This window comes from Erinaceus europaeus, chromosome 5 (genome assembly GCF_950295315.1).
Source record: "Erinaceus europaeus chromosome 5, mEriEur2.1, whole genome shotgun sequence".
Lineage (NCBI taxonomy): Eukaryota > Metazoa > Chordata > Mammalia > Eulipotyphla > Erinaceidae > Erinaceus > Erinaceus europaeus.
In genome coordinates this window covers 60,509,548-60,523,985 of record NC_080166.1, presented here as the reverse complement: position 1 = coordinate 60,523,985, position 14,438 = coordinate 60,509,548, and the positions used below count along the sequence as shown (strand labels likewise).

Genomic DNA, 14,438 nt, shown 5'->3' with positions numbered 1-14,438 from the left:
TCATGCAAGGCTTCGTCAGCTGGAACAGAGGGCTGGACAGTCAGCCCTAATTGTGAGGTAGTGGGGAGTGGTGTGAGTGTGCCTGCAGGCCTCTGCCTGCCACAGATGCCGACAACAGAACCATTCTCAGCCTCCATAAAAGCCAATCTTGCTCAATCTCCCTTCTCCCTGCCCCTCTCCTTCCAATATCCAGTCATACAACCAAATCACCTAGAATCAAGCTGACATTTATACAGGAAATAATATTTGAAACTGGCTTGAAGGGGAACGCAGTGATAGGTTGGGATACCACCGGCATAATATGGCCACTTGCTAACAACTGTTAAGCTTCACAATGGGCAAGCCATGGGGTGGGGAAGCATAATGGTAAAGCGAAAAGACTCTCGAGTCTGAGGTTCCGAGGGCCCAGGTTCGATCCCCAGGCACCACCGTAAGCCAGAGCTAAACGGGGCTCTGAGAAAAACCAACAAACAAAACCTCAAAACAATTATTTTTCTGGGGCCAGGCGGTGACACACTTGGTTAAGTGCACATATTACAGTGCACAAGGGCCCAGGTTCAAGCCCCCCAGCCCTCACCCACAGGTGGTAAAACAAAGGTATATGTGTCTCTCTATCTTTTTCCCTATCTCCCCGTCCCCTCTCAATTTTTCTTTTCTTTTCTTTTTAAAATATTTCTATTTATTTTTGGATAAAAACAGACAGAAATTGAGAGGCGTAGAGAGAGAGAGACAGAGACACCTGCAGTCCTGCTTCAATACTCGTGAAGCTTTCCCCCTGCGGGTGGGACCAGAGGCTTGAACCCGGGTCCTTGCGCACTGTGATGTGGGCGCTTACCCAGGCGCGCTGTGGCCTGCCGTCCTCCTCAATTTTGCTGTCTCTCTTCAGTAATAAAATTAAAAAATATATTTTTAGGGAGTCGGGCCGTAGCGCAGCGGGTTAAACACAGGTGGTGCTAAGCGCAAGGACCGGCATAAGGATGCCAGTTCAAGCCTCCGGCTCCCCACCTGCAGGGGAGTCACTTCACAGGCGGTGAAGCAGGTCTGCAGGTGTCTGTCTTTCTCTCCCCCTCTCTGTCTTCCCTTCCTCTCTCCATTTCTCTCTGTCCCATCCAACAACAACAACAACAACATCAATAATAACTACAATAAAAACAAGAGCAACAAAAGGAAATAAAGAAAAAAGAAAAAAATTTCAAAATATATATATATTTTAAAATTCTCTTTTGTTTACATTTGATATTTTCAATAATGAAAGTAATCTGAAGCCAAATGCTGAAACACTGCATGTGTGTGTGTGAGAGTGTGTGTGAGTGTGTGTGTGTGTGTGTGTGTGTGTGCCCAAGAGACATGTCCAGCAGGAAAAAGAAAATTCCCCAGAAAAGTAAAGAAAAAGACCTCTCTTGGCAAACAACATAAAGAGAGGCCAGAGAGAAAGCCACCACTCACTCACATGCAGAATCACGCCTTTGTCCAGCAAACTCTGCTTCTTGGCTGTCATGACGAAGTAGTGCGTGTCGTCTTTGTAGTAAACAATGTTCTCCAAGTCAATACCTGCAGCCAGAACACACAGGAGCGTGGGACAGTGTACTGGACAAAGGCACCCTGAGGAGGACTGGACACAGGGTCACTGAGACCAGGGTTCTAAGGTTCCCATAAGGGAAAGAAGAAAAACCAAGGGGGGCAGGAGGAAAGAAGGGAGGGAGGTGGGAAGGGAGGGAGGTGGGGAGGAAGGAAGATGGCAGGGTCTAAATTCTCAGGCCCTGTATACTTAGGTCTAACTGATCCTAGAAATGATCACTGGTAGCAGCCAGAAACACAGGAATGGGAAGGAGAAAACAGAGCAACTGTAGCAAGTGGGTTTGGGTCAGTTCTCTCTGGCCATCACCCAGGAAAAAGGAACCTTCTAGAATCTAAGGAGACACAACTGAGTAAGTGAGGCCGGGTCAAGTGTGAAGCTTCTCATCGACTCTAGTGGAAGGCTCAGTGGAAAGAAGTCATGTTCTGGGGGCCAGGCCATGGCACACGTGGTTGAGCGTACACATGACAGTACGCAAGGACCTAGCTTCAAGTTCCCCGTCCCCACCTGCAGGAGAAAAGCTTCACAAGTGGTGAAGCAGGGCTGCAAATGTCTCTCTGTCTCTCTCCCTCTATGCCTTCTCCTCCCCTTTCAATTTCTGTCTGTCTCTATCCAATAATAAGTAAATATTTTTTTAAATCCAGAAGCCTATAAACAAAAAAAAAAAATCTTGTTCTATAAAAATAAGAGAATTAGAGCATGCTGTTGTAGTTGCTGCAAAATCATCTAAGTGTATCAATTCAATAGCTAGCCTACTACAGACCAACCTCCTGCAGTGCATAAAGCACTGGACTCAAGTATGTGGCCCCAAGTTCAATCCCCAGCAACGCATGTATCAGAGTGATGTCCCTCTCCCTCTCCCTCTCTCATGACCCACCACAAGTCTGAAGTGGGCTTCAGGAAGACTATGTGCTTGATGCCTTACGTTAGTGTCTCAAAAGCCAGCGTTACCCAGGGGCGGCTGACAGCACCAAGCTCTGTCTCTCAGTCCTGGTGTAAGGGAAGGGGCTAGAGCAGGGCTGGAAGAAAGCAGAGTGGACAGAAAGAAGGATAAGGCACAGCCAGGCAGCAGTCACTGTGCTGGGGCATAAAGAGCACTGGAGGAGATGAGTGACATTGGGGGGGGGGGGTTTGTCCTGTCAAGAGCAAAGCAGGCGAGTGGAGAGCAAGAGTGGAAAGAGAGGGGAGGGGAGGGGAGAGGAGGGGGAGGGGAAGGGACGGGAGGGGGAGGTGGAGGGGAGAGGGGAGGGAGGGGAGGGGAGCAGAGAGGGGAGGGGAGGAGAGGAGAGGGGAGGGGAGGAGAGGGGAGGGGAGGGGAGGGGAGAGGGGAGGGGAGGGGAGGAGAGGGGAGGGGAGGGGAGAGGAGAGGAGAGGAGAGGAGAGGAGAGGAGAGGAGAGGAGAGGAGAGGAGAGGAGAGGAGAGGAGAGGAGAGGGGAGGGGAGGGGAGGGGAGGGGAGGGGAGAGGAGAGGAGAGGAGAGGAGAAGAGAAAGAAAAGGAAGAACGAATAGGGGCTGGCTGATTGTACAGAAGCCCCCAAGGCCTCCTTGCAAGGGACAGCAGTGTTACGCCAACCTGTGGCTTCCCGGAGCTCCTGGAAAAACTTCTGGTTGAATATGAAAGCCACGCCACTGATCTCTTCCACCTTGGCTTCCGCCGTGGTGTTCCGGTTGATGAAGTTCGCGGTGATGGCAATGGCCAATTTGCCTCGGAACTCCTTCCGACGGAAGCCTGGAAGGAGAGGGCCGTGTCAGAGGTGGCTGCATTTGGTGGGAGGGAAAAAGAGAAGGATTATTTCTGGGCTGGGGAGACAACAGTGGTTCTGTAAAAAGACTCTCATGTCTCAGGTTCCACGGTGTCAGGTTCAAGCCCCAGCACCAGCATTAAACAGAGCTGAGCAGCTTTCTCAAAAAAAGAAAAATAAATAAAAATTTAAAAAGGTCATTTTTAAACAGGAGGGGGTGTTGATGCAGGTGGAGTCGGGCAGCACCTTCCCACCTGCTAACAAAGCATTTACCTGCCAAAGTGTGTGCGGATTTGGGAGAGAAGCCAGACTCCCCCACACACTGTAAACTACTTGAACTCTTCAGGGATGAGACTCAGTAGTAGGGATTCTGCTTTGAAAAGGGGCGAAGATACAGTATAGTGGCTCTGTGGGGGCTGGGCAGTGACACACCCGGTTAGAGGCACGTAGTATGAAGCACAAGGACTGGAAGAAGGATCAGGGTTCGAGTTCCCGGCTCCCCACCTACAGGGGAGGACACTTCACAAGTGGTGAAGCAGGTCTGCAGATGTCTCTTTCTCTCTATCTCCCTCTTCCCTCTCAATTTCTCTCTGTTCTGTCCAATGAAATGGGAAAAAAAAAAAAAAAAAGGCCGCCAGGAGCAGTGAATTCATAGTGCCAGCACTGAGCCCCAGTGAGGTCCCAGGTTCATTCCTTAACACCATCATCAGCCACAGCTGAGCAGTGTTCTGGTTAAAAAAAGAAAAAAAAAAAAAAGAATGAATGAATGAAATAATAATAATAAAATAATTTAAAAGAAAAGGGAGACATGACTTGTCTGCTAAAAGGAGCTGCAATTCTGCAGCTCAACCAGGACCCTGAGCCTCTATAGAGCATTAGGGAGGCTGTGGCCAAGTACCAGGCAGCTGGAGGAGGTCAGGGTTGCCTCTCAGCGAGGGCAGGCAACACCCCTGTGCACTGAGGCCACGGGGGTCTCACTTAAATGGGGTGGGGGGCAGCATCACAGCGCCGGGGGCCAGTGAGGACCAGAGACCAGTACCTTCCAAGGTGTTCCGCCGGCCGTCTCCTCCAATGATCACTTCAAACTCGTATTCTGACACAGGGTGGGTTTTGGGGTGGACCTGTGCCCTCCAGCCTATCCCTGCAGACCACAGGACAAACGGACGTCATTACCCAGATTCTATTCCCACATATACAGCACCTGAAGGTACTCAGGCACCACGCACACACACAAGCCAGGTGTGAAAGAATAAGGTGTAAGCCAGAGGGGAGGGAGAGAGAGGGAGGGAGGGAGATTCACAAAGCAATGCTTCCCACCACATAGATCTTTTACAATAAGGGCCCAGTGGTGGCGTCCCCAGTAAGGGCCCAGGTTCAAGGCCCTGCTCTCCATTGCAAGGGGGAGGCTTCAGGGGCAGTGAAGCAGGGCTGCAGGTCTTTCTCCCTTCTCCATCCCCTCTCAATTTCTCTGTCCTATCAAATAAAATAAACAAATACTTCATTTATTTAATTTATGACTACAAAGTTCTCCCGTTATGCCATTAAGTCAGAAATGCCTCAGAAAGTACTGTCTGAGGCTGGGGGTGTGGATCCACCTGCCAACACCCACGTCCAGCAGAGTAGCAATTACAGAAGTCAGACCTCCCACCTTCTGCACCCATAAAGAATTTTGGTTCAGTGGTCTGGGAGGTGGCGCAGTGGATAAAGCATTGGATTCTCAACCATGAGGTCCTGAGTTTGATCCCTGTCAGCACATGTACCAGAGAAATGTCTGGTTCTTTCTCTCTTCCTATCTTTCTCATGAATAAATAAATAAATGTTTTTTAAAAATAAGAATTTTGGTCCATACTCCCCGGGGGATAAAGAATAGAGAAGCTTCCAATGGAGGGGATGGGACAGGGAACTCTGGTGGTGGGAATTGTACCCCGTTATCATACAATGTTATTAATCATTATTAAATCACTAATGACAATGGCAATAATAATAAGGAATGTTTGGACAAATGGAGAATCGAGTTCTGAAACCACCCGTAGACTCTCAAGACTTCTCATCTCTTCTCGCCCACGTGATGCTCTCCTCCCCCGGCCGCGTTTTGCCCAGCTGCACTCACGTTCATTTTCCTGGTCCTCGGGAGGCTGGACCAGGCCCTGGAACTCCACGTTGACATGGATTTCAATGCCGAGGATCAAGGCGACCTTGAGGAGGATGAGCTGGAGCTGGCGGATACCTGGGCAGGTGCAGACATCACACAGGTGGAGCGCCATGGGGAGGGGCGGGAACTCACGCAGCGTCTCCCACTCTCCCAGGGCCGGACCCACCACCTCTCTCACAGTTAAGGGTAAGATGGGAGTCGGGTGGTAGCACAACGGGCTGAGTGCCCATGGTATAGTTAAGGGTAAGGGTCAACACGATTTGGTGGGAGAGACGGCCCGCAGCAACCTGTAACCCAAAATCTTACATCCAGTTCTAGAAACAGCCTCAAGTTTAGAGCTGGCCCAGGGTTCCAGCCACAGGGACCATCCCACCCCACCCCACCCCACCCCCCGGTGCCCTGGGTGCCATCAGGGCCATGGTTATTCAGCAGTCCTGCTGGGCTGAGGGACATACTGAGGACAACACGACAAGCGATCTCCAGTGGGAGCCAACATAGCTGATCCTGCAACTCCCCGGCACCTGGCTGACCCTCACACATTGTCATGGGGTGAAGGGGGAAAAGGGAAGCTGAATCCTGCAGAAACTGAGGTTCAGCGTACCTGAAAACAGCTTGCCCTCTAGACAAGAACACATTATTCTGAAGGGACACGTACACCCATGTTCATAGCTGCACACTATTCACGACAGCCGAAGGGTGGACGCAGCCTAGATGACCACCCACAGATGAACAGCTAAAGAAATTATGAGATAGATACGTTCCCTGGAGTGCTGCTCTACAATCCAAAAAGATGACATTGCAAAAAAATAAAGTAAAAAGATGGTATTGTGTTCTTTGGGACAAAAATGGATGGAACTAGAGGTGTGATGTTTAGAGAAACAAGAAATGGTGAGTGTAGAGAGTCGGGCGGTAGCACAGCGCGTTAAGTGCAGGTGGCACAAAGTGCAAGGACCAGCGTAAGGCTACGGGTTCCAGCCCCCAGCTCCCCACCTGCAGGGGAGTCACTTCACAGGTCTGCAGGTATCTTTATTTCTTTCCCCGTCTTCCCCTCCTTTCTCCATCTCTCTGTCCTATCTAACAATGATGACATCAATAACAACGACAATAATAACTACAACAATAAGACAACAAGGGCGACAAAAGGGAAAATAAATAAATAAGAAAGAAATGTTGAGTGTGGTTTGGAACTATACCCTGTAACTTTATGATCTTGCATCCACTATTAAGCACAAATTTTAAAAAAATGGCTTGGGAAGAGAAAAAAAACCGTGCTATCTCCTAGTGGAAATTATTTACTTATTTGACGCTAACTGAATACCTAGAGACAGACAGATATTGCAACAGGAAGATGAAGACAGGAGCAAAGTGTCTCTAGGATAAGACCCGTCACACACAAGGCAGACGAGTCCCTGGACGAGTGACCCCCCAGCCCCCTTCCAAATCAGCTGGCCTACACAGCCACAGCTAACCCACGACAGGCCCGTGGACCCTCCAGCATCAGCTTTCTGTGCCCGGCAAGTCACCCTTCCAAACACTCACTGAATCCCACGCCAGCGAGTGAGCACACTTTCCATCTGCACTGGGTCCAAGATGCCTGCCACACTGCAGCCCGTCAGATGGGCAGAGCTTATGCTGCCAGGGGAGTGTGGCAGCAGCTGGCCAGCTTTCGGCCAATGGGAAACAGGCTTGGCTGCTGAAATACAACCACAGGGCACATCTGGAGGGGCTGGGGGTAGAGGTGCCTTGAGCGGGTTTCTCCAGAATCAGTGATGATCAATACACAATACATCAGGGGATCTGCCTGCCACTTTCTTCTCAACAGGTGGGGGAGGCTGGGCTTGGCGGTGGGGGCCGCGGGGGTCTACTCACTGATGTGGTCGATGGCTCCCGCACAGAATTTGCCGTAGAACTTCTTGGCGCCCAACCCCCGCAGGTCGTGGATGGTGAATGGCCAGAGGTGCAGCACATTGTTTCGGGAGAAGGCATCCCGCTTCTCGATCACGACCACCTTGGCGCCCAGCAGGGACAGGTCGATGGCTGTGCGGAGGCCGCAAGGGCCGGCTCCAATGATGAGACACTGGGAGACACGGCCGGGTTCAGGCGAGGGAGCAGCTCTTCAGAGAGGCGCCTGTCTCTCCCCCCATGGGGACCCAGTGGGGCTACACCAGGGGGTTGGGCAGGGAAGCTAGGGGGACCACAGCAAACAGCAGACTCCCGACAGTCACCACGGGAAGAAGCCTAGTACCTGTTCACCTTACACCTGAGCATGTACAGTCACGACACCTTCCAATGGGTCCTCTTGTTTTTAAATTTACTTATTATTGGATAGAGACAGAGAAATTGAGAGGGGAAGGGGAGATAGTGAGAAGGAAAGAGACATTTGCAGCCCTGCTTCCCACCTGTGAAGCTTTCCCCCTATAGGTGGGGGCCAGGGGCTTAAACCTGAGTCCTTGAAGTGATAGGGGGAAGATGACCAGAGGGCTCTAGAGAGAAGAAAAAAGGAGGGACATTTGGATGTAGTAATAGGTGTAGGTGTGACTTGGAAAAGAAGAGAAGACGAGACCATAGGGAGAAAACGGGCAAATATATACAAATATAGACAGATAGTTGTAGAAATAATAGTCAACCCGTATCTGCAACCTTGGGAGAACTGGGGATCCAGAACTCTGGTGGGAACAGTGCAGAGTGACAGGCCTGTTATCTTATAATTTTGTAGATCAATATTAAATCAGTAATGGGGGGGAGAGATTGTGGCCATAAAGGTGTAAAGGTTCGGGCTTCACAGACACATCAACCAAGCAATCAATCAGGCAGCCACAGAAGAGGGCCTACCCTATGGAGCCATGACATGAACACAGGTAACTGACCCAGACTCCCCAGTGCCAAGGGGTCTCTCCCCGACTTCCTGTGTAAGTCACAGCAGACTCAAACCCAGCACTACCTAGTCCTCGCCCACCCTCCCCTCCAGCACCCCCTTTCCCCATGCTCTGCTGCCACCCAACACCCCTCCTGGTGACCTCCCTGGGTGGGCGGGAGCTCAGCCTCACCTTGGTGTTGGTGCAGGCTTTGCCCTTCTTGTAGTCCTTGTGGCTGCCTCGCTTATCCAGCTTGGCCCACAGGGCCTTGGCCTTCCAGTAGTTGAGCTTGGACTTGAGCTTGTGATAGAAGGAGCGGTAGTCTCGGGGCTTGAGGTCCAGGTGGTCGCACAGCTCCTGGAAGGCCTTCAGCGTCCCCTTGCAGGTGGTGGCCTGCACGAAGCGGTCAAAGAGGACGTGTGCCCGGTTCATCGACTCCTTCTTACCCTCCTCCATGCTGCTCCTGGGTCAGAGGACCCTCCCCTCTGTGGAGAGGGGGGAGCGTGGGAGAATTATAGATCCTCCAGTCACGGTCACGTCAACCTGTGAAGGCAAAGGGAGGAGTCGTCAGCACTTCCAAATCCCCATTACAGGCAGAAGATGTGACTCCTCCTCCAAGCAAGGTTCCCCAGGGGCCAGGCCATCTGCTCCCATCCCCACATCCTCCAGATGTGGCCCAGTACAGGCATGTCTCGGAAACAGGGGGGATGGAAAGGTGAGAAGGCACACCCCACCAAAAAGATCTGTGTATACCCACGTTCAGAGCAGCACAATTTGTAATAGGCAACTCCTCTCCTGCGGGTATATCCTAACGAACCAAACACACCCATCCAAAAAGATCTGTGTACACATCAGCACAATCTGTAATAACCAAAACCTGGAAGCAACCCAGGTGTCCAACAACAGATGAGTGGCTGAGTAAGTTGTGGTCTAGATACACAGTGGAATACTACTCAGCTATTAAAAATGGTGAATTCACCTTCTCCACCCCATCTTAGATGGAGCTTGAAGGAATCATGTGAAATGAGATCAGCCAGAAAGAGAAGGAAGAATATGGGATGATCTCACTCATAGACAGAAGTTGAGTAATTAGAACAGAAGGGAAAACTTTAAGCAGAACTTGGACTAGAGTTGGTGTACTGCACCAGAGTAAAGGCTGGGGGGGGGGGGTCATGTCCTGGAACATGATGGCAGAGGACCTAGAGGGGGTTGTATTGTTATGTGGAAAACAGAAATGTTATGCATGTACCAACTACTCTATTTTACTGCTAATTGTAAACCATGAAACCCCCTCCAATAAAGAAAAACAAACAAAAGTGTAAACTTCATGTTATACCAGAAAGAGGAAAGAAAAGAAAAGGAAAAGATGAGGGCGATGTGTGACGTCAGGGCAACTACATTCCGGGGAGTGAGCCAGACCTGGACAAGCAGGACACTAGAGGCACCAAGTGTCCTTCGAAGGAGACCGCAGTGGAGGTGAGGTTCCCCGAGAGGGGACAGCTGGCTCTTTGAAGAGGAACAAGCGTCAGCCAGACAGGGGGGAAGTGTAGGGCGTGGGAAAGGAGGTGAGACAGCAAGGCTCGGGGTGACGCTCAGAGCTGAGAGTTAAGAGTGAGCCCAGTATCTGGAGCAGGTCACAGGGTGGTTGGTGACCACGGATTAGAAGGGAAGAACTCACTGGGGTGTGGGAGCAGGGGAGGTGTCCCTTCTGGGATGTGCTCTGTGTGAGCTATCTTTAGGCTCTAAAACCCCGTCCCTCCTTCCTTCCTTCCACCAGAGCACTACTCAGCTCTGGCTTATGATGGTGTGCAGGGGGATTGAACTGGGGACTTCAGAGCCTCAGGCATGAGAGTCTGTATAACCATCATGCTATCTACATACATTTTAAAGAATGTGGATGCTAAGTTGTTGGGAACTGTGCCTTTAAGCAAAATGGCATGAAGCAAAGCTGATTCCTGGCCAGGTGGTGATTGTGCAGAGACGTGGACTGGAGCCAGACGGGAAGGGATTAGTGGGAAAACCTGTGCAGACCTGGGGATCACAAGAAACTCCTGAGACAGCACCCCTGTCCCCCCCTTCCATGCAGTCACAAGACAGTACTGAGCAAGACAGTGACTCCAAGGACGTGCTGCCCCTCCCAAGTCAGCCTCTCCAGTCTCTGGATCTTACAACTGCTCTCCTGGGGGCCGGGAGGTGGCTCCCCCAGTAGAGCACACACACTTCACCATGCTCAAGGATGAGGGTTCTAAACCCCCAGCACCGCACAGGATAACCGCACAGGAGCACCGCACAGGGGAAGTTGGTGGAGTGGTAGCACAGTGCTGAGGTGTCTCTCAGGTCCACTACCTTATATGGAGGGGAGGGGAGGGGAGGGGAGGGGAGGGGAGGGGAGGGGATGAGAGGGGAGGGAAAGGAAGGAAAGAAGGAGGGGAGGGGAGGGGAGGGGAGGGGAGGGGAGGGGAGGAGAGGAGAGGAGAGGAGAGGAGAGGAGAGGAGAGGAGAGGAGAGGAGAGGAGAGGAGAGGAGAGGAGAGGAGAGGAGAGGAGGAAGAAAAAGAAATCCCAAAGTTCACACTGTCTGGGCCTGGGTGGTAGTACATGTGGTTGAACACAGGTCATCATGCACAGAGATCCGGGTTCAAGCCCCTGTTCCCACCTGTAGGGGGGAAGCTTTCCAAGTGATAGAACAGGGCTGGGGGTGGTGGTGGTCTCTTTTACTCCCTCTCCGTCCCTCACTCCTTCCCTCACTCCTCCCCTTCTCATTTCTCTCTGTCCTATCAAGAAGGAAGGAAGGAGGTTCTGAGAGTGGTGGGCTTATCATGCCGGCACAGAGACCCAATGATAACCCTGCGGGCAATAAAAAAAACGAAGAAGGAAAAATAAATAAACAAAAAGCCACACTACTAAAAACTACAGACAGCCCCATTATCTCTGTGGTCAGGAGTCCCCCAGGGGACAGACATCAGTGGAAATCACCTGGAGATTCCCCTACATAAAAATGCACAATGGGTAACAGTAAGGAAAGGAGTCATAAGGTTCCCAGGGATAGGGATTAACAGTATAATGGTTCTGCAAAGAGACTTTCATGACTGAGGCTCCAAGTCCCAGGTTCAATCCTCAGCACAACCATCAGCCAGAGCTGAGTGGTCTGGTATTAAAAAAAAAAAAAAAAAAAAATCTTAATTCCTGAAAAGAGTCTGTTGTATTCCTTGCAGGCCTAAACTCGTCTGAGGGATGGTGAACAGTCAGAAGATGGCTTACTGGGCTAGAAGAAGGCAGAGATACAGAGACACACCATAGCATGCAAGCTTCTTCCAGTGTGGTGGGGGCTGGGTTAGGGTCAGGGTTAGAGTTCTGTTTTGCTGGTGTTCATTTTCTTGTTTTGGGAGAGGGTGTGGGGGTAGGCGGAGTAGGTAGTCTGCCACTCTGCCAGAAGCAGACGAGTCTTCCTGCAGGAAAAGCTGTGGATTTAACAGTGCACTTGGCCAAGCAGTGCCCCGTCTGGTGAGCTCTGCCTGGCCCCACAGTGTCTATCTGCAAAGGTGTCCGCTGCGCCAGTGTCACCCCACGGGCTGACTGTGCCCTTCATTGGTGACGGGTCCTGGCCTCTGTGTGTGTGTACGGCATGGCCCCGTTCACAGGGCTCAGGCCCAGCAGTGACAGTGGCCTGGGCTGCCCTCCAGGCAACACGACCATTAATTAGGACTCAGGTGACCTGTAGGCCACAGAGGGACAAGAGACACACAAAGGCTGGCAGGCTCAGGGACAGTGCAGCGGGCACCCAAGGAAAGGGGACACTTGGCCGATTCCCCTGGGCTACAGACGGCCCCGGCCGGGAGCCAGCTCTGGGGTGCTGGCTGTCTCTTCTCACAGGGCCAGGCCTGGTCAGCAGGGCGGCTCAGGGACAGACAGTCCATGCCAGTTTGGGTCTCGCTCTTCCTTGCTTCCCCGGTTCTAGCTCAGTTCAGGCTCCTAGACCACGCCTGTGCCCCTCCATCATGCGGGCTGGGGGTGGGCAGAGAGGCAAGGAAACTGGGGTGGTGGAGGGGGGAGCCCAGGTGTGGAAGGGCAAAGGGAACTGGGGGTCTGGGGGAGGAGGAGGAAGTGACTGTGATACATGTTTCCAGGGCACTGGGGCACTTCTGGCGGCGGCCAGGCACTGACTCAGAAGCCTGGCGTCTTCCTGGCCAGGGAGGTGGCTGACGGGGCCCAGTACAAGTGACCTCTCCGCTCCCATGTCCGAGAGCAAAGGGCTGCCAGCGCCAAGGGCCTGGCTGGGGGGGATACTGCTCTCCATCTCTTAGATGAGCTGCCTGGCTATTTGAAACAGCGGGGAGAATTCATTCAAGGGGGGGGGGGGAGTGCACACACTGTCGAGTGGACATGTCACCACGCACAAGGTCCTGGGTTCAAGCCCTCCGTTCCCACCTGCAGGGGGGAGAGGCTCCATGAGTGGTGGAGCAGGGCTGCAGGTGTCTCCCCTTCTCTCTGGCTCTCTAACCACCCCCCTTCTCTTTCAACTTCTCTCTGTCCCGTCGAAAAGAAAAAAGAGAAGTGGGGATGGTTGGGGGGGTGGTCACCAGGAGCAGTCAATTCAGCATGCAGGCACTGAGCCCAGCAATCAAAATAAGTCAGAAACCAGACTCGGCCCAGGTGGCAGCACACCCAGTGGAGTGCACATTATGCTCAAGCATCCAGGTTCAAGCCCCCTCTCCCCACCTGCAGGGGAGGAAGGCTCATGACTGAGCAGTGAAGTAGGTCTACAGGTGTCTCTTTTTCTCCCCTCTCAATTTCTCTCTGCCCTATATAATAAAAATAATTAACTAATTAATTAATTTTAAAAAAGGGAAAATAGCTTCCAGGAGCAGTAATCCTGATGGCAATAAAAATAATAAATAAATAAATAGGGAGCTGGGCGGTAGTGCAGCGGGTTAAGTGCACAAGGCACAAAGCACAAAGACTGGCATAAGGATCCCAGTTCGAGCCCCCAGCTCCCTACCTGCCCTGCAGGGGGGTTGTTTCACAGGAGGTGAAGGTCTGCAGGTGTCTGTCTTTCTCTCCCCCTCCTCTCTCCATTTCTTTCTGTCCTATCCAACAGCGACGACATCAATTACAACAATAACTACAACAATAAAACAACAAGGGCAACAAAAAGGGAATAAATATTTAAAAAATGAAAGTCAAGTGATAGCTTTTTAAATATTTATTCCCTTTTGTTGCCTTGTTTTAAATGACAGCTTTTGAAAAATAAATAAAGATGATAATAATAATAATAATAATAAACCCACCTGCTATAGGAGAAGCTTCACAAATGGTGAAGCAGTGCTGCAGGTATCTCTCTGTCTCTTTCCTTCTCTATCTCTCCTTCCCCTCACAATTTCTCTCTGTCTCTATGCAATAAATAAATACGGTATTTCAAAAGTTACAAAAAGGAAAGACTCTACCAGGTGAGTCAGAGACAACCCAACCTCTGCCTATGGCTGTCATCCCAAACACTGCAAAGACTGTTGTCACAATCACAACATCCAAGAGACGGAACAGCTAGAGGCGGTGCCAGAGCCTGACCCAAACATCCAGAGAAGCAAGACCTCACAGGCACAGTGTCGCGGCCAGGAGAGGGCTCACCGGCGGAGCTCACAGGTCATGGAGTAGCTGGGGTGTCTCTCTTACTCGCCTACCCTCTATCTGAAAAGCAAGCAAACCTACTACCAGGAGAAGTGGGAACCATGCAAGTACGAAGCCCCCGGGAAGCCCTGGCAGTAAAGAAAAGGCAGAACAAAACAGAAGACAGTGCGGAGAGAGAGCCCAGGGTCTCTGAAGGAAGCAGCAGCCACTAGACAACATGACTTTGCAACAACCAAGCCCGACAAGTCACAAAGGTTCAGCAGCGCCACAAGAGTTGCTAATGGCGGGACCGTTACTATCTACACGTGTATGATCCCAAGAGCAAAAGGTTAAATGTGTGTCTTCTAACAGGACAGGATGGGGGACAGGCGGCAGTGCACCTAGTTGAGCACACATAGTACCAAGTACAAGGACCTGTGCAAGGACCTGGGCTCGAACTCCCACTGTCCACCTGCAGGGGGAAAGTTTCATAAGCGGTCAAGCGGTGA

The 14,438-nt window shown here is 51.4% G+C and overlaps 1 protein-coding gene across 29 annotated transcripts in view; it reads right to left on the bottom strand.

The window, feature by feature from the left end:
• Positions 1-14,438, bottom strand: part of MICAL3 (microtubule associated monooxygenase, calponin and LIM domain containing 3) — a 187,674-nt gene that overhangs the window by 115,011 nt on the left and 58,225 nt on the right. For all 29 annotated transcript variants that reach the window (XR_009549965.1, XR_009549964.1, XM_060191367.1 and 26 more), the window contains exons 2-7: positions 8,519-8,869; positions 7,341-7,548; positions 5,430-5,546; positions 4,359-4,460; positions 3,151-3,306; positions 1,451-1,551 (exon numbers count right to left, since the gene is read on the bottom strand). Coding sequence is in view for 27 of the 29 variants with exons in the window: in XM_060191367.1 (XP_060047350.1) it covers positions 1,451-1,551; positions 3,151-3,306; positions 4,359-4,460; positions 5,430-5,546; positions 7,341-7,548; positions 8,519-8,782 (948 nt within the window). In the remaining 2 variants the exon portion in view is untranslated. The remainder of the gene's footprint in view (positions 1-1,450; positions 1,552-3,150; positions 3,307-4,358; positions 4,461-5,429; positions 5,547-7,340; positions 7,549-8,518; positions 8,870-14,438) is intronic.